General features: G+C 42.9%; 1 protein-coding gene across 21 annotated transcripts in view; it reads right to left on the reverse strand.

Moving 5' to 3' along the window:
- The window catches only part of Ppip5k1 (diphosphoinositol pentakisphosphate kinase 1), a 44,379-nt gene that overhangs the window by 23,196 nt on the left and 4,004 nt on the right, over positions 1-17,179 (reverse strand). For 8 of the 21 annotated variants that reach the window (XR_009228391.1, XR_009228390.1, XM_058584748.1 and 5 more), the window contains exons 2-27: positions 16,530-16,626; positions 16,077-16,251; positions 15,426-15,621; positions 14,911-15,001; positions 14,602-14,687; positions 14,134-14,288; positions 13,892-13,993; positions 13,268-13,429; positions 13,048-13,169; positions 11,892-11,993; positions 11,558-11,644; positions 11,380-11,455; positions 11,143-11,252; positions 10,974-11,056; positions 10,678-10,809; positions 10,391-10,512; positions 9,941-10,123; positions 7,462-7,603; positions 7,062-7,285; positions 6,632-6,759; positions 6,316-6,430; positions 5,788-5,895; positions 5,077-5,193; positions 4,774-4,938; positions 2,918-3,067; positions 2,213-2,303 (exon numbers count right to left, since the gene is read on the reverse strand). Coding sequence is in view for 19 of the 21 variants with exons in the window: in XM_058584748.1 (XP_058440731.1) it covers positions 2,213-2,303; positions 2,918-3,067; positions 4,774-4,938; positions 5,077-5,193; positions 5,788-5,895; positions 6,316-6,430; positions 6,632-6,759; positions 7,062-7,285; positions 7,462-7,603; positions 9,941-10,123; positions 10,391-10,512; positions 10,678-10,809; positions 10,974-11,056; positions 11,143-11,252; positions 11,380-11,455; positions 11,558-11,644; positions 11,892-11,993; positions 13,048-13,169; positions 13,268-13,429; positions 13,892-13,993; positions 14,134-14,288; positions 14,602-14,687; positions 14,911-15,001; positions 15,426-15,621; positions 16,077-16,223 (3,196 nt within the window). In the remaining 2 variants the exon portion in view is untranslated. Of the gene's footprint in view, positions 1-2,212; positions 2,304-2,917; positions 3,068-4,773; positions 4,939-5,076; positions 5,194-5,787; positions 5,896-6,315; positions 6,431-6,631; positions 6,760-7,061; positions 7,286-7,461; positions 7,604-9,940; positions 10,124-10,390; positions 10,513-10,677; positions 10,810-10,973; positions 11,057-11,142; positions 11,253-11,379; positions 11,456-11,557; positions 11,645-11,891; positions 11,994-13,047; positions 13,170-13,267; positions 13,471-13,891; positions 13,997-14,133; positions 14,289-14,601; positions 14,688-14,910; positions 15,002-15,425; positions 15,622-16,076; positions 16,252-16,529; positions 16,627-17,179 lie in introns of those variants that run through there. The other 13 variants (XM_058584756.1, XM_058584754.1, XM_058584749.1 and 10 more) reach the window with 7 other exon arrangements.

Here is a 17,179-nt window from a genome sequence, read left to right on the forward strand (position 1 = left end):
AAATTGGAAGGCATGTGAAAAGTAAGCTGATTATATGTAGAGCATACCTATTATGGCTAAGCATCCTACTAAGAAGGAAAGCAGGAAACAACAATAAAAACAGGCATTTTTTTTCTGTCTTCAAAGTTTATTGTTTTGTAAGCCCTATGATGAGAACCAGATTTTCAGACATATAAGTTCAAAGAAAGCAAAGAGAATTCTACTGTCAATCAGAGGAGCAAAACTTGAAGAATCAAGTTTTTTTTTGTTTGTTTGAGGTACTGGGGATTGAACTCAGGGGCACTCAACAACTGAGCCACGTCCCTAGCCCCTTTTTGTATTTTATTTAGAGACAAGGTCTCACTGAGTTGCTTAGCACCTCGCTTTTGCTGAGGCTGGCCTTGAACTTGCAATCCTCCTGTCTCAGCCTCCCAAGCTGCTGGGATTACAGGTCTGCACCACCATGCCCAGCAAGAATCAAGTTTTTATTGATTAAATAAGGTTTTATTGATTAAATCAAACCAGTCACTGTCCCCAATATCTGATTTAGCATAAAATTAGAATTACACGGTCTTTACTACCATAGTCAGGAAGAGGTAAAACCGACACCCAGATTTTTAGGATTTGCTCTCTACTTTCAAATCTATCTTTGCCAAGACCCTCAGTTTGGCTGGTGACTTAATATTTATAGGGGAAATGAATAAAGTGGAGAGAAGGTCAGTTTCCCTTGAGCTCACAAAGAAGAGACCATGGTTTCAAGGGAACCAGAGAAATCAGAAAGATCAGATAGCTAATAATTTCTACCCCCAAATTCAGGATTTCTCTATAACAATTTCCACTATCTTTCATGCTAGAATTGGGTGCCATAGAGCAATAAGAGTTGCTAAATATGTCTGTTTTTATTCAGAAAAGCAAACACTAGCTGGCTTTATCCCAGACCACCCCAAGCTTTGTCCTACATTTATTTCCTCCACTGAAAAATTTTCTAGTGCAGTCATGCCAATCCTGTTCTGCCCAGTGGTCTCTACCTTACCACCACCATCTGTCAACCAGTTCTGTGTCCATTACCCATGCCTTATTCTTGACATCACTCCCATTTAACTGGGCCAGACATACCTACCCACTTCTCCAGACTATCTGAAATCTACTCTTCACTAGGACTTCTGGAAAGAAAAGCCCGTATCACAGATATACACATTTGTCATTTGTTTCTCATGCCCCAAACCATCTACTCTATTTCAGGGATCTAAAATGTACCCAACTCTCATAAAATTAGCCTGGAAAGTGACCAAAGTCTTTCACCCTCTTGCTGATTCAAATGCTGACCATTTGGGAACTAAGAAATTAGGTACTAAGGACAAAGGTAACAGAAAAGTGAGAAGATTTAAATACAATATTAGGACAAAATTTTAAAAGGTGGGGAACAAGTTCAGACCCCACACATTCATCTCTGACCTCTAATTCTAGTTACTGGTTGACATGGCAGCATGTTCAGAGACAGCCTCTCCCAAGGACCACCTCCCCCTCCCAAAGAATACAATACCCTCAGTGGCTTGGTTCTTCCTGCAGTCTGTGTTCTTAGAAAAGGTTGAATGAAGTTCTCCACCCCTTTCCAGGGATCAAAAAAATCAAGAGACATTCCCTCAAAGTCCTGAGAGAAGCCTCTGCCACTACACCAGTTTCAGATTTGTCCCTCAATCTTCCAAAAGGAAAGGAAAAAAGTTACAGTATTAGGACAGGATAAAGGCCAGGGCATAAAGGTAGGAGTGGGCAGCACAGGGATGTGAAAAACACAGGCTTCAGAGGAAGACATGGCACAAGTTCTCCATATGAGGAATATGACAATTATGAGGATCATGAGTACCTCTATTTAAAGCTCTGTCACTGATAACTCTGAAGGTTCAGAGTCTTCACTGCCCCTTAAGGTCTGAGGTAGACTGGAGGGGCAGATAAGGAATGAGAGGGAAAGCCAGAAAAATGCCATTCAGCCAGGGAAATGGGGGGTTGTGGAGAAAACCAAAAGACAGACACCTTCATGAGATGGAAACAATCATCTGAGATACAAGTTCATACTTAACTATGGCTTCTCACACTTCATCCTCCCTACCCCCACCTGACAGTTCCACTCACTGGATGGTCCCACCTCCCATGACAAAGATTTCCCACAATAAAACTCTGAAGAACAGACAGACAACCCTTTCCACCATATGTGAGAGATGCTAGAAAACCATACCTAGGCCACTCTGTTTCATCTCTGCTGGTGGCCGTGAAGATGAAAAGAGCCGATAGCCACCAGGCCTTGAAGACGAAGTCTCAGACAGCACCTGCAGAAAAAGACTCTATGTTATTATTTTGCTACCTCAACCTAGAAGTATAAAACCCAGGTTTTTAATTCTTGCCCCTACAAAGCCAAGCAGCATCAGAAAATTTGAAAGAATCAAAGAATTTTTATAGGAAAGAGAAATGAAAAGAGAACCGAGAGTGTTTTTTTGCAAGATAATTGTCCAGGGAATTCTTCTATTATACAAGTCACTTCTATTCCTAAGATAACTGTCCTCACAGCCCTCCCACCCCAAATCTGAGAAATCATGATCCAATTATTCATAGTTCTCAGTAGACTGGGGTCCCTAATCTTATCTATCCCTCCCCAGGACTCAGAAAGACAACTATAGTGGTTTAGCCACAAAGTCTGGTCACCCTCTCCTCTTTTCCATGGGACAACTGTGATTACTGCATAGGTTTCTAATTTACATCAAATGTGCCCCACTCCCAACTATTTAACTTCTGGATATATAAAACCAATTTATTCCAATGTCCATGAGGACCAATCACACAATCCCTAACATACACACATCCCACCTAGATAGTGTTTCACATCCTTAGATCCCAAAAAGCAGAGATAGAAAACAGGAAAGGAAAGTGATACAGGGAGGGACACCTGTGTGCAGGATGCCAGGTGGGTGGTGGACACAGCCCGGGGCTGTAGGCCGATGGCTGGGGAAGGCCGGGGGAGGTCTCCTGACCTCCGGCGGCGCCGTCCCCTCAAGGGGATCAGGTCCAGGTTCCCCGTGCACTGCATGTTCATGACCTGCAATCAGACCGGATGAAAAGCCGGTCATGGCTCCTTTAACCTCCTGGCTCCCAAATCCCCAGTGCCCAAAGAGCTGAGCCAGTTATAGAGCTGGAGAGGATAACCACCTAGGGCACAACTGCTATGAAGGTCAAAACAGTTAAAAAATATGAGATGACAAGAAGGAGGGATGGGAGGAAGGATGTCATTGATAAGGATAAGATAGTCTAATACCTACAGCAAGGAGAGGAAATATTATTATAATAAAGCTTTGTGACCAAAGAGCAAAAAGAAGATTTCTTACAATGTTGAGGAGTGTATCCTAAGCAGCCATCATCCTGGCTGAGCCAGGGTCTAAGTAACACAGTAACTGAAAGAAGGAATGTGGAAGCTTACTGAAGGAAGACAATATTATCAAGACTAAGAGATGATACACAGAGAGCTCTCCTTTGCCTATGTCTTCTTGTGCTTAGACCAGAAGAAAAAAGGAGGTCCAGCACAATCCTGCCAGGCAGACCAGCAGACCATGAAAGTGGGGAAGACATTTCAATGTGAAGCAGCAGCTTTCTGTGGAAGATGATGTGTCATTCTGTCCATTTAATCAATTTCATATGAGTCTGTAGGGTATGTAGAGAAATGTAGACATCAAGTTACACCTAAACCTCAAGGAGAAAATAATGCATATCCCAATGTGAATTATCAACATCAATTCTACCTTAAAATAATTAGGAAGTAAAGGATGATTTTGGAAAAGAGACCATTGTGTTTCTTCTTGGCTTTCTCCAAAATCTGAACTGGAAACCTATGGCTGACCTATGAAAGCCAGTTGTACATTCTTCTAAGAAATCCCTAAAATAGAAAAAAAAAAAAAAAAAAAAAAAAACTCCTCCAGGATAGAGATTTGGCACAGAGTCAAGTGAACAGTAATTCATGGGGTCACAGAAGCATCCAAATTAGAAAAGTCCCCGAGAGAGGAATAAATCATGGCATCAAAAAGAGTATCATTGGGTCAAAGAGATAAAACAGTGTTTCCAGGAAAAAGATCAAATGAAAACCCCAGGACAATTAGATAAACCCAATGTGAGATTAAAAACTGTTCCATTCTCTAGACTTGAGAATAAGAACCAGAACTAGAGACAAAAGAGTGGCAGGGCACAGGCCCACACACAGATATAACCCTAATGGCATTAAAGTGTCAGGTGTTTGCTCATGTCTGCACTATAATTTTTACCCAAAGTGGAAAAAAAAAAAGATGGAGAGAGCCATCTTTTGGTATTGTTACTATAGTTACCATTTAATAAGCATCTATAAAGTGAATATTACTTATATTTTATAGATAAAAGAATGAGGCTTAGAGAAGTTTAGTTATCGAGGCAAGGTCATACAGCTTCTAAGAATCAGACTAGGATGTAAGCCCAGAGATCATGCTGTTTCTAATATATTTCCTTTTAAAGAACCACCTGTTCAAAGCTATCCAGCGTCCTCCTCAACCTAGTCATTTAAAATCATTCTCTCTCAGGCACGAGTCATTGGCAACTTTAATATTAGAAGTAGCAATCAGCTTAAAGAAGTTCTACTGGGGGACCAGCTGTGAAAGAGAGATTAGGGTAAAACATATCAACCAGGGGTAGGAAGACTCAGGTCCCAAGAATAACTCCAAGAGGATTCAGAGTATACATGGATATTTCCACCCCTTCATCTTCTTCCCAAGCCCCTTCTATTACCTCCATGGAACCAGCTTTTCGGTTACGGATGAGGGGTGATCTTCTTGGAAGGCCAGGGCCCTCAGAAGGCTGTGGTGAGGTCTGCAAAGCCCGATCTGGCTCATCTGGTGCCTTCCTTGGGCACAGGTTCTCCGTGCTTCCTTCGTCTGTTTTTATCTCTTCATTCTGTTCCATAACAGACCGAATAGGTGTTAAAGCTTCCAGCCTCCAAATCTCAAACTCCCCAACCCTTTTTTCTGTCCTGGATGGTTTGTAGTTTCCCACCACTTGGTTCCTAAATCATATCTCAGCCCTCTGACCCACCTCAGAAGAGGCTGGACGGAAACCATAGCCAGTTGGGGCACTGCCTTCTTCCTCAAAGCCTTTTACTCCAGGGCTGAAGTGCAGCTCCACATGGAAACGTTCCTCTGATAAAGGGTCCTATGGAACAGAAGGGGCCATTGGGAAAAGCTGGGTATGAGGTGGAAGAGCAGGCAAGGGCAACAGAGAGAAACTCAAGAGGATACATACAGGCCTGAACTTTTAGACTGAGGTCTTGCACCAATCTGAGGCTGATCTGTTTTAGTTTCCCTTTAACTATACTCTGTCACTGGATCCTCATTCCCTCACCTCCCACCATTTATAGTTCACCACTCCACATGACTTTCAAACTCCTAGTTCTACAATACTGCAACTTTGCTATGGTGCATTCAGCAGCATGTTAAAGACATCTTTGTGGAGACAGATGCAGAAAGTATATATATAATCATATTTGAGGGAAAAAGACTCATTATAATGTCCCAAATTCTATATCCTCCCCAACACCACAACTGTGCTATAGGTAATCTCTCTGGCTCAACATCATCCCAGAACATATTTTCTGTTCCAATAGGAACCTCCTGGATGCTCTGTGCCATGCTGTGTCTAGGTGCCACACTTAGCTGGATTCCACAAATTCTAAGGATAAGAAAATAGTTTTAAATGGAGGCAGAAAGAAGGGGCCCCTCTCCTCATCCCACCCTGTTTGCTCCTCACCCGTGTGTTGTCCTCATAAAGCATGATAACAATCTGTGTCATGTAGTTGAGCTCTGAGATGGCACTAAGATAAGCCAAAGCTCGCTGCCATTGTGCATCCTGGGTCTCCTACCAAACACAAAAAGAGGTAAGCCAATGCCCAAGGACAGGGAGTCAGGGAATGTTCAGGGAGCCAAGGAGAATAGAGAAAGTTTGCAGAAAAAAAAGAAGTATGAGGCTGGGCATGGTGGCACATGCCTGTAATCCCAGCTACTCAGGAGGCTGAAGTAAGAGGATCACAAATTTGAGGCTAGCCTCAACAATTTAGAGAGACCCTGTCTCAAAATAAGATTTTTAAAAATAAAAATTAAAAGGTCTGGTGAAAGCTGAGTGATAGAGTATTTGACTAGCATGTGCAAGGTTCTGGGTTCAATGCCCAGTACTTCACAAAAAAAAAAAAAAAAAAAAAGGAGAAGCAGCATGAGGAAGACAGTAGAAGAATTCTGGGGATAGATGTTCATAGACTAAAGGAATAATGAGGATCCTTACATCAAGAAGTCCCCCATAACGGAAGACACTGAGTAGAGAGTGGACGTGACTCTCACTGGTGAAATACAGCCGTGTTCGAACGTGGCGACCTGGGGAGAGCACTCCTCGGGAGTACCTGAGATAACAATTACATTAGCATGAAGTCAGAGAATCCTTTCCTCAGGCTTCCACAAACTCATTTTTCCCACCTCAAAGACTTCTCTCCATCCCAGAATCCCCTTTCTTCTTGGCTGCCCAAGCCATCCCAGACTTGATTTTCCAAGGGTTCCCAACATGCCCCTCCCTCCATCCATCACCCCTCCCAGCCCTCCCTCACAGGGGATGCAGCTTGTTGACAGACTCATCCTCGTGGGTTCTCTGAAGGTCAAGTAGTATCTTCCGCAATAGTGGAAGACAGAAGCCCACAGCAATTTCCAGTTTCTCCTCCCGACTGATCCCGTACTCCTAAGGGGCCATGCGCCAGGAATAAGTACTTCAGTGAATCTTGCTTTCCTCTTGCTTCATATTTCTAGCCCCAAGATCATGCCTCAGATCTGAGGCTTCTTTTCTATCCACCACTTTCCCTCTCCTCTCTCCAAATATCTCCTCAATTAGCCTTCTATACTTACCCAGAGTCAGAGTGGATCTTGAGAATTTTAACAATTTAACTAATTACTTCTCTAATTTTTCTTCCCCTGGTTCCCAAATCTTTTTTTCCCTTTCCTAATGCCCTTATCCCCAGGCTAGATCACTTTTATGAGACACACCTGAGGAATGACCACATCGGCCAATGCCTTAGACAGACGAAGCAACTCTGCTGTGCCTTGAAGTCCCAGACTCCCATTGTGCTGCACATCATACTTGACACAGTCATAGATGTCAGGGATCTTACTGATATCATAGCGCCCACTCTTCTGTCGAAAGTCACGTTCCAGCTTGCTCCAACGCTGTAGCATTAGCTCTAGTGTCTCACTGTGGTAGAGCTGCAGGTCTGGGAGGAAGGCAGGCAGTCAGATAGAGCCAAAGATTTGACCTCCAACAAAAGACCCTGACAACTCTGGAGTAGAACCAGAGGGATGAGGATGCCTTGTCTCAGACATTTAAGAAAGTCCACACAAGTGCCTGAGAAATGCACCCGTACCTGAACACAGTAGCACTCACACCCACCTACAGACTTGGGGTCCTGCATCCGATTACGGATCTGGTGGGTGAGGTTTTCGATCAGGGCAAATACCTGATCACAGACTTTCACAGGATTCTGGATGATAGTCATGGAGTTGAGGAGGGAAGTGCTTCCTGTAGGAGCCAGCTGTGAGGAAGAGTGAAGAAAGGCAAGATAGGTTTAGTGCTGATTGCCCAGATTCCTGTGAGTTTATTACAGAATCTCTATAACATTATTACAAAACATCGACAGAATGTTTTTATGAGTGTTTATTGCCTGGACCTAGAGTAGAAGTGCTGCCACAGAACTGGATTCCAACTCAAGCTTTTAGGACAGTCACATTCAATGAGAAATGGGGGGCTGGGGATGTGGCTCAAGCAGTAGCGCGCTCGCTTGGCATGCGTGCGGCCCGGGTTCGATCCTCAGCACCACATACAAACAAAGATGTTGTGTCTGCCAAAAACAAACAAACAAAATAAATATTAAAAATTAAAAAAAAGAATGAGAAATGGGGAGGAAGAAGATTCTAGGTAGGATGCACAGGTCTACCTAAGGCCTCATAAGTTTCATTCTTACTAGAAAAAGGAAGCAAGGGAGATTTTTTAGATTTGGCATTGAACACAGATTGAAAAATAAGGCAGCAAGATTCTGTCCCTTATTGAGTCCTGCTCAGAGGAGAACACAGCAAAGACACGTTATGTATTTAGCTATGTAACTCATTTAAGAACCTGTCATAGGGCTGGGACTGTGGCTCATTGGTAGAGCTCTTGCCTGGGTTCCTAAGCACTACACACACACACACACAAACACACCAAAAATACACCTATCAGTATACAGTTACAGAATAATATGAATATGCCTACTGCCACTGAACCGTACACTTAAAAATGTTTAAAAAGATACAATTTTAAAAATGAATAATTTTTAAAAGAAGCTATCAGAGGGGCTGGGATTGTGGTTCAGTGGTAGAGCACTTGCCTAGCATGTGCGGGGCCCTGGGTTCGATCCTCAGCACCACATAAAAATAAATGAATGGAATAAAGGTATTATGTCCAATTACAATTAAAAAAAAAAGAACCTATCAGAAATGAGAATTGGAATAGTGGAAAACCACTGCCTGGTCAACTGTGGCCTGGATACCCAAGAAAAAGGATGGTCACATTGGATAATGGTACCCACTATGATTGATACTGAGAGACAGTGTATTGTAGTAATTAACAGCCTATGCTCTGGAGTTAGACTCCTAGGGTTCATACTAGCTGTGTAGCTGTGTGATATTGGAAAAAGCTGCTTAAATTCTTTAGAGCTTATATTTCCTCATTTGTAAAATGGGAGAAAAGTAGTACAGTTCCGACAGTCCTTGTGGTAATTAAAGGTGATCATTAATTCTTTGTCTTCCCTTCCCTTGACTCTCCCCTTGGCCTGGCCCTGTGACTACTTAACCAATAAAAAATAACAAACTATGTTGTGCTAATTCTGGGTCTATGCTTTAAGAAAGCTGGTAAATTTCTGTGTTAAGGGAACCCTAAAGCATCATTTAAGATATTCAGTCATGGGGCTAGGGAGTAGCTCAGTGGTAAAGCACCTGCCTAGCAAGCATGAGGCCCTGAGTTCAATCCCCATCACCACATAAAAAAACATAAACAACAACAACAAAAAAATGATATTAAAAAAAAGAAATTCAGTTATATGTTTGAGAAGCCACAAGAAAACTTGTGTAATCCTGAGATTACAGGGACAGCATGAAGAAGGAGAAAGCCACCCATCCCAGAACCCCAGTCAAACCTCCTAGATAGCCCCAGAAGAGACCCAATGCTAGACCAGTAAAGCCCAGAACTATGAGAGATAATGGAATGGCTATTGCTTTAAGTTGCTAAGTTTGGGGGATAGTTTTTTTGTTTGTTTGTTTTGTGGTGCTGGGGATTGAACCCAGGGCCTTGTGCATGCTAGGCAAGCATTCTACCAACTGAGCTATATCCCCAGCTCCCAGGGGCTTATATAACAAGAGATAACTGAAACATTCTCCTATTCACAGTCCTTGGGATTAGCTACATTTGGTGGGAATTTTTTGAACTTCAGAAGTTAAAAAGTGTTTATGTCATACATTATTTAATGCCTTCAGCTCAATTTAGGGCATAACCAAACACATTAATATTTCTGCAACAAAATGTATGACTATTGACACTAAATAGGAAGTTTAAGAAGTATAAATAGTCCTATGACAATTCATGTAGGGTTTGGCTGCCAAATGAATGATGTCAAACTGATAAATACCTTTTTAATTTTTGAAATTGTGGATAAGAGAATTATGGCATTTACTTATCTCCAAGAGTTGCTATAAGGATTAACAAGATAATATGTGTAAGACACCTAAAACAATGTTTGGCATGTAATAAGTCTATTACACTGATAACTATTATTATTTAGAATTCTAGGAACTTGGGATCCAGGGTATTTGGGGCACAGAAATAGGGAGAGCCTGACCTGATCATAGTCTTCAGGGCCAAAGGGTGCATCCTGCTGCAAAATGTGGTGCAGCCGAGCCTTCACCCGGTGCTGGCAGCTGCTCAAGGAATCACCATCACTGTCCAGGAGACCATTCATGTTGGCACTCTTCACCATTTGTACCAAAATGGGTGTCAGCTCTCCTTCTAGAGCCAGGAGGCCCTGAAGGGGAAGCCCAAGGTCAATTAGTTCTTTTTTCCAAGCCAGTTCTCTTAGGCCTAGATTATTCTAGAGAGCAAACAGGAGCTGGTTGAGGAGCAAGGAGACCTACTCCCCCTAACTATTCTCATCTTCTTTTCAGTTGTATACAATGTGATAGCTTCTTTTGAGTTGGTATACAAACACTTTGACATTTCCCAACTAGTTCTCCAAACCTTCTGTTTCTCTACTTAATAGACGCTGGGACTGTGAAAAAGCCATTATAGGCACCTTGGCAAAGGCAGCAGCAGTCATCTGGACACGGCCCTCATCAGAGGCATAGATCTTGAGGTCATGGCGGAAAGTGCTATGGAGACGAAGCAGCCCACAACCAGGGAAGCCAGCATAGTCACCTGGGGGCAAAGGAAAGGACCAGAAATAGACTGTTATAAGTACCCATATAGAGGAAAGAATATTCTATTCCTCTCTAACTTCCCCATTGCCTCTTTCCATTTTCCCTGACTTATTTTCTAATCATCTTACTCCAGCCCTACTAAGGATTTTACCCCAACACTCACCCTGTCCTCCAGGGTACATGCAGCGAAAAGCTCTCCCCAGCTCCTCAGCCTGAACACGGCCATCAGGAGTCAGTTCTCCACCCCACTTCAGAACCAGCAACAAAGATGGAGCAAGAGCCTCCCTCTGTGAATCTGAGAGAATATGGGGCAGTGAGTAGGTCTAGATGTAAGGAAAATATTATGAACATCTAACTGGTGAACTTCTGAGGAAACCATAAAGGTAATTTCAGGTAGAGGCACTCTACAGGTTTAAGAACAAGAGATGTGAATGATAATTGAAAGAGGGGCTATCTTACCTTGCCCCTCATTAGAAGCTTTTACTCCATGAGGGTAGTAAGTCAACTGCACCTTCCGGTTGATACCTGAAAAGTGACCATACCTGCAGGATACAACAACAGTTTACTTTGTGCCCTAGTACCTCACTTCTCACTGTTACAGGCTCCCTTCTGCTATCCTCTTTCTCACATCTCCAACACGGACTTCAGCTGCTCTAGCTTCCCAGTCTTCTCCTCGATCTCACCACTTGGTTCTTTCTCTAGTTCAGCCAACAGCAGCCTTGTGATGTCCAGGACCTCCTAGAGGAAATAATAGGGTCTCCATGTAGGAGGCCATGTCCTTGAGGCTTGCCCTTCCACCCTATCTCTTATCAACCCCACACCTTTTTTCTCCTAGCACTCATTCTGGTGAGATTCACCACCTTACCTGAAGCTGCTCAGGTCGCTTGAGTTTTAATTTCCCTGTCTTGTATCCACCATGTTTTTCAAATAGAGTAAAAAACCTGAAGAAGTAAGGAGCAAGACAAATCAAGCTTTTAGGAGCTGTTTGTTCTCTACCCAATCTCCCTCACAAAGACCTGTGTACATTTGGACATTTCTCCTACCTTGGGTGTGTCACCTCCATCTTCATCTTCTGTTTGGGGGTACGATCCCCATGACGGATAATTGCAATGACACAACGAAGCTCCATCCTAAGATAAGGAATGTTCTCAGAGCCTCTCTCCTATCCCAACCTTCCATCACCCCCCATCCTCACATCATACTTGACACGTCAAAGAACAGAGGAGCAAGGATCTGAGATTAGGGATATAGGTACTGATAAGGGGACTACTTAGAAGAGACCCAGGCTCTACCTGTTAGATGGCATGAGTCAGGAGCAACCACTGGTCTGGCTTAAGGAATCCCAAGTGTTACTCCAGATTTTTTATTTTCACTTACATAGTGCCAGATGTGGTGGGAACGATAGGAATGTCCTCAGCCTCTGTGGGAATGGACCATGGGATCTGGAACTGTGGGGCAAGTTCCCGCATAATGGTGTTTCTAGAAGGAGAAATATGAAAAAAATGTGAAAATAACAAATCAGTACTATAAATCTGAATGAAGCGCACAAAAACAAGAATGTGACAGAAGAATACATTAATAAAACGTTTGAAAACATGCAAACACATACCCTCACATACGTGGTGGAAATATAAATAAATGCAAATTAAGGACTGTGGTTCCCTCTGGACATGGAAGAGGGGATGTAACCAGGGAGGAGTGTAAGGGGCTTCCACTATATTATTTTTTTTCCCCCTTTGTTGCAGTGCTGGGGATTGAACCCAGAAGTGTTTGGTTTTTTGTTTGTTTGTTTGTTTTTGAGACAATCTCACTAACTGCACTCAATCTTGTAAACCTTCTGCCTCAGCCTCCTGAATCACTAGAATTACAAGTATGCACCACTGTACCTGGCTCACCTATATTCTTGTTTATTTCTTAGGCTAGTAAATGCTCAGCCAACACTACTACATTCATGGATGTTCACCATGTTCATTACTCCTTACATATTTTTGAATAGTTTAAACATTATATGATGATTTTTTTAAAAAACCAAGTTGCAGAACAGTTTCATAATATGATCATCTTAAGTAAAATAAATCTAGTTTATTTATACATGGCAGAAAAAGATAATCTGTTATGTCTAAAGCTGTTAACAGTTATCATCTCTGAGGACTGCAGCCCTGGGAAAGCAAAGGGGATGAGAAGCCCTTTTGCTTTTTTTTTTTCCTTTTTCACTCTTAAATCATTTTTGCAATATTTTTTGGAGGGAAGGGTACCAGGGATTGAACTCAGGGGCACTTGACCACTGAGCCACATCCCCAGCCCTATTTTGTATTTTATTTAGAGACAGGGTCTCACTGAGGTTTTTAATGCCTCGCGTGGTTGCTGAGGCTGGCTTTGAACTTGTGATCCTCCTGTCTCAGCCTCCCCAGCGGCTGGGATTACAGGCAAGCACCACCACACCTGGCCCTTTTTGCAATATTTTTTAAGAAGCAAAAGCTTTCTGTCTCTTTTCTCTAAGTTCATTCTCTCAGCACAGACTACTGTCTCTTACCCCAGAATCTTGGCACAGTCATCATAGTACTTCATTGAGTTCTTGACAAAACTGAAGCCATTGACATCACACACAAAAGAATGACCATTGGCACGAAGAAGGTCAAATCCACAAACAGTTTGCTGCAGGGGAAGGAGACAAGGAGAAAAAAAGACTCTTTCCCAGACTTCTGCTCCTGTCTGTCTCCCTCATTCCACAAATGCCATGGTCCTTCCCCTACCTTAAAAGCTACGCAGACCTTCCTGGCCACCAGCTTTTCCATGGCAGTCAGCATGACTGGATATCGAACCTCTTTCCCCTCACTGTCTCGTTCAACCTTTCCATCCAAAGCTGGAGATTTTCTAGCTTCAGCATGGGCATAATCTGGCCCCACTGTATACACCTGCAGGTACATAGCATCACTGAGTATGCCCACAGCTCACCCTGTATATGAGAAGACAATATGAGGACTAGGTCTGTAGACTAGTTTCAGAGTAAAAACAAAACAAAACAAAGTCAAAGCAAAAACCCCCTGAGTATTAAGAATAAGGAGACTGACACTATTTTTATTGAGCCCAACTGCAGCATTATTAGGAAGGTTTCTTCTTAGAACTCTAGCACTATTATCTAGTCCTCACTAAAAAGTAATTTATCAACACTACACCATTTCTCATGCCACCTTGCCCTTGCTCTGACAGTATAAATAAGAATGTCTACATTCTCCATTCATTATCTTCACTTGAATTTGAAAGCCAACTGAATTCACATTTAATTTCTAGCACCCCTTCCACATGCACTGGCTTCCCAAGAACCCCATCCCCACCCAGACCTTTGTAACATCTTAAATCCCTGTGTCCACCATAACCTTGACATCTGTGCCATCTGTTGGCATAAACTCCTCATAGATGTATGACCCCGTCTTTCGGACACTGCTTTCAGGAGAGTAAACGCTGCTTCGGCTGCCAATCTTCAGGAAGAAAAGAAAGGAAAGAAAACATTGCCTCAATCCACCACCCTATCCCCAAATCCTTCAGCCCCCTTCTTCACAATATCATCCTCATCCTTCCACCTCTCTAACTTCCCAGATGCTCAAATGTCCCCACCCACCTTACGGAAGAGGCGCTGGCTTCCTCCTCCAGCAGAGCTGGGGTAATAGATGTAAACATTGTGGTCCTCTGCACTCACTGGCTTCTCCACGAAGGGCTTAGGAAAGATGGCTCCATTGACCTCTACCTGGTCTTCACCTTCTATCAAGTTGCACTCTAAAAGGTGGGAGTGTGTAGGGCCTAAGGTTATAGAATATTTCCAACTCCCATTTCCCTGGGGTTTTAATCTTTACAACCCTCAAAACTTTATGGCCATCTCTTAGTAACAGATATAGTAATATAGATATGTGGTATATAGATATGACAGTATCTGTGTAACAGGTCTGAGTCTTTGTCCGAAGACCCATGGTTCTTATCCTACCCATAATCCAATAACCAAAGTCCCACATAGATAGGTGGTATATAGGAGATATTTAGAGGACAGACACTGGGATAAGTCATGGAAAGCAAGGCAAGGGCAGGTACTCACCTTCTGGCCGGGCAGGGTCACGGTTGAGCACGGCATATCGAGGCAGATCGATACCCTCTTCCTGCAGGATCCGGTACACCTCTCTCCTGTCACCCCCAAATAAATTTAGCTGGGAGAAGTAGGGATTGACTAAGGGAAGAGGCTAGGGATATCATTTGCATAGGAACTGGAAGATACCAGGGCACAGAACTCAATAGGGTATGATACAAAAATTAAACATGTTTGTTTGACTCTGCCCCTCCCAGAGTGGTTCCCTAAATGGGCACGATCTCAGGGTTATCCATCCCACTGGTCCACAGAAAGCTATACCTATCTTGGATGTAATACTGCATGGCCAGATCATTGATAAGAAAGGGATTTCGAAGCTTGGAGTAAGCAACAGCTTTGTCCAGAGGAAAGCCTGGGATGGGAAAAAGGAAATAGACCAAACAAAGAAAGTGAAAAAGACAGGGTAAGAAAATGGCAAGAGAGACAGAGAGACACATTAAAGGTCATAGCTGATACTGAGCTCCTCTACCCATCCAACCCTTTACTTATTCCTCTGTCCAGTTTCCTAAGTCTAGGATATTCATCAGGAAAAAAAGATTATGTTTAAGATCCTTCCAGAAACCCAACTCTGTCAGAGATTCTCAGTTTTAGAGCTATCCTGAGGCTTAATTACACCCAGCAACTCCTCCAAGATGTAGGGAAAGCAAATCCCTTGGCACTGTTCTCTAGTGTTGGGAGGAGCTGATGGCCTTTTTACTAATAAGACAGTAAGAACCTCATTCCCAATCCTGCATTCCCACCACCATCCTTTCCTGTCTTTCTTTCCAGATACCAACCTTTAGAGTGAAAAGAGATGAGGCAGTGGCAGGATGGCCAGTTTTCCACAGGTTCATTGAGAATAACATCTTCTCCCAGGATGATAACGGTCAGGTAGTCAAATCTGCAGAGTCGCTCTAGGATTTGGGTCATTGGCTTAGACTTGGATTTCTTGGTCATGGCACAAATGCCAACGATGATTTGAGGTTCAGGAGGCTACAGAGAAAAAGTACTATCAGGAATGTAGGAACTTCCCATCTATATTACCCTCATTAAGGAACACAATCTCATCTCTTTAGGGCACAGTTTCTTCTCAGGACTTTTAACACTGGGGACCAAGGATGCCTACTAACTTTGGTCTAGGTTGAGGCATGTCTAGGGATTACTACTGTCTACAGAATAGGAGCTTTCCACTATAGGAAATATATGCTCAAGCAGAAGAGTCAGAGAACCAATAACCATGAGACAATAGGAGAAGGGCAAAAGGGCAGGGGTTTCAAAGAGAAGCAATTAATCATCTCACTGTCCCTCCCCTAAACCAGGATAGGGCTTGTTTATGACAGACAATCTATATATTTGGAAAGAGCAGAGAGATGTCTCTATCCCATAGGATCTCAAGTCTCTATGATGGGGGCTCCAACACCAAGTTACATCATTTTCCCTAATCTTACCACTTCATCCTCCTCGTCCTCCAGGAGCTCACTGTCACTCTCTTCTGTCCTCATGCCTGTTCCACGAGTGCCCAGCCCCTCATCTCCAGCTCCAAGGAAGAAGTGAGCAGTGGTGCTCTCGTCCTCATTGGCCGTCAATGACCACATCCCCGCCGGAACACCCACTCATCCCGTTCTGCAGAGAGGGGGTACCCCATCAGTTCAGAATCTAAGCCTTCAAGCAATGAGTGGGAATTGGGTATGGAGAACTAGAAAATAAGGGGACTACATGGTACAAGTGGAAACAGGAAACAAAGCTATGTGAAAGAAAGGTCAACAAGAAGGGAGGCTGTGGGCAATGATTTGAAATTAAAAAAAAAAAAAAAAAAAAGAACTGTAAAAGAAAAGTTTCCCTTTTCTTCCCTGATCATCTCACCCTAACCAAGCTAAGAGGATCTGGAGATTAAGACTTACAGTGCTCCCATGTCCCTGATTCTGCCAGCAGGAAACAATGTTAACTTCAGGTAGCAAATGGGAAAGACAGTTCTTCAAGGAAGGCTATTGTTGATTCCTTACCAGAATAGAAAGTAAGAGTGACATTTCAAATTCTGGATTCATTCCACAATATTTCTACCCTGTGCCACAGTAATTCTGAACTCAAGGATTTAACTCAGGAATAAAGGAATGAGACAATTCAGATGCCATTTGCCCTTAAACTTCATCTTCGTTTCTACCAAGAATTAACTCAAAAGAAACATTAATTGAGGGCTGGGGTTGTGGCTCAGAGGTAGAGTGCTCACCTAGGACATGAGAGGCCCTGGGTTCGATCCTCAGCACCACAAAAATAAAAATAAAAATAAAGGTATTGTGTCAATTACAACTAAAAAATAAATATTAAAAAAAAAAACATTGAGGGCACCCTCTGTTCTAAGCATTATAATAGAACATTAAAATTCCCAATGTCTCCCCTTCACCTCTTCCATCTTAAAAGACAGAAACCCAAGTCCAGAAAATTAGTTCAAGGAAAGAAGTCTAGTACTGGCTGGGAGGTAGATGATGCAAGCATCCAAAGAGCAGTCTCTGGTCCATTCTGAAACTCTAATCTCAATGTTTTGTTACTGTCT

This window comes from Marmota monax, unplaced genomic scaffold (genome assembly GCF_021218885.2).
Source record: "Marmota monax isolate L192 unplaced genomic scaffold, Marmota_monax_Labrador192_F-V1.1 WCK01_AAM20220418_F8-fsc00001, whole genome shotgun sequence".
NCBI lineage: Eukaryota > Metazoa > Chordata > Mammalia > Rodentia > Sciuridae > Marmota > Marmota monax.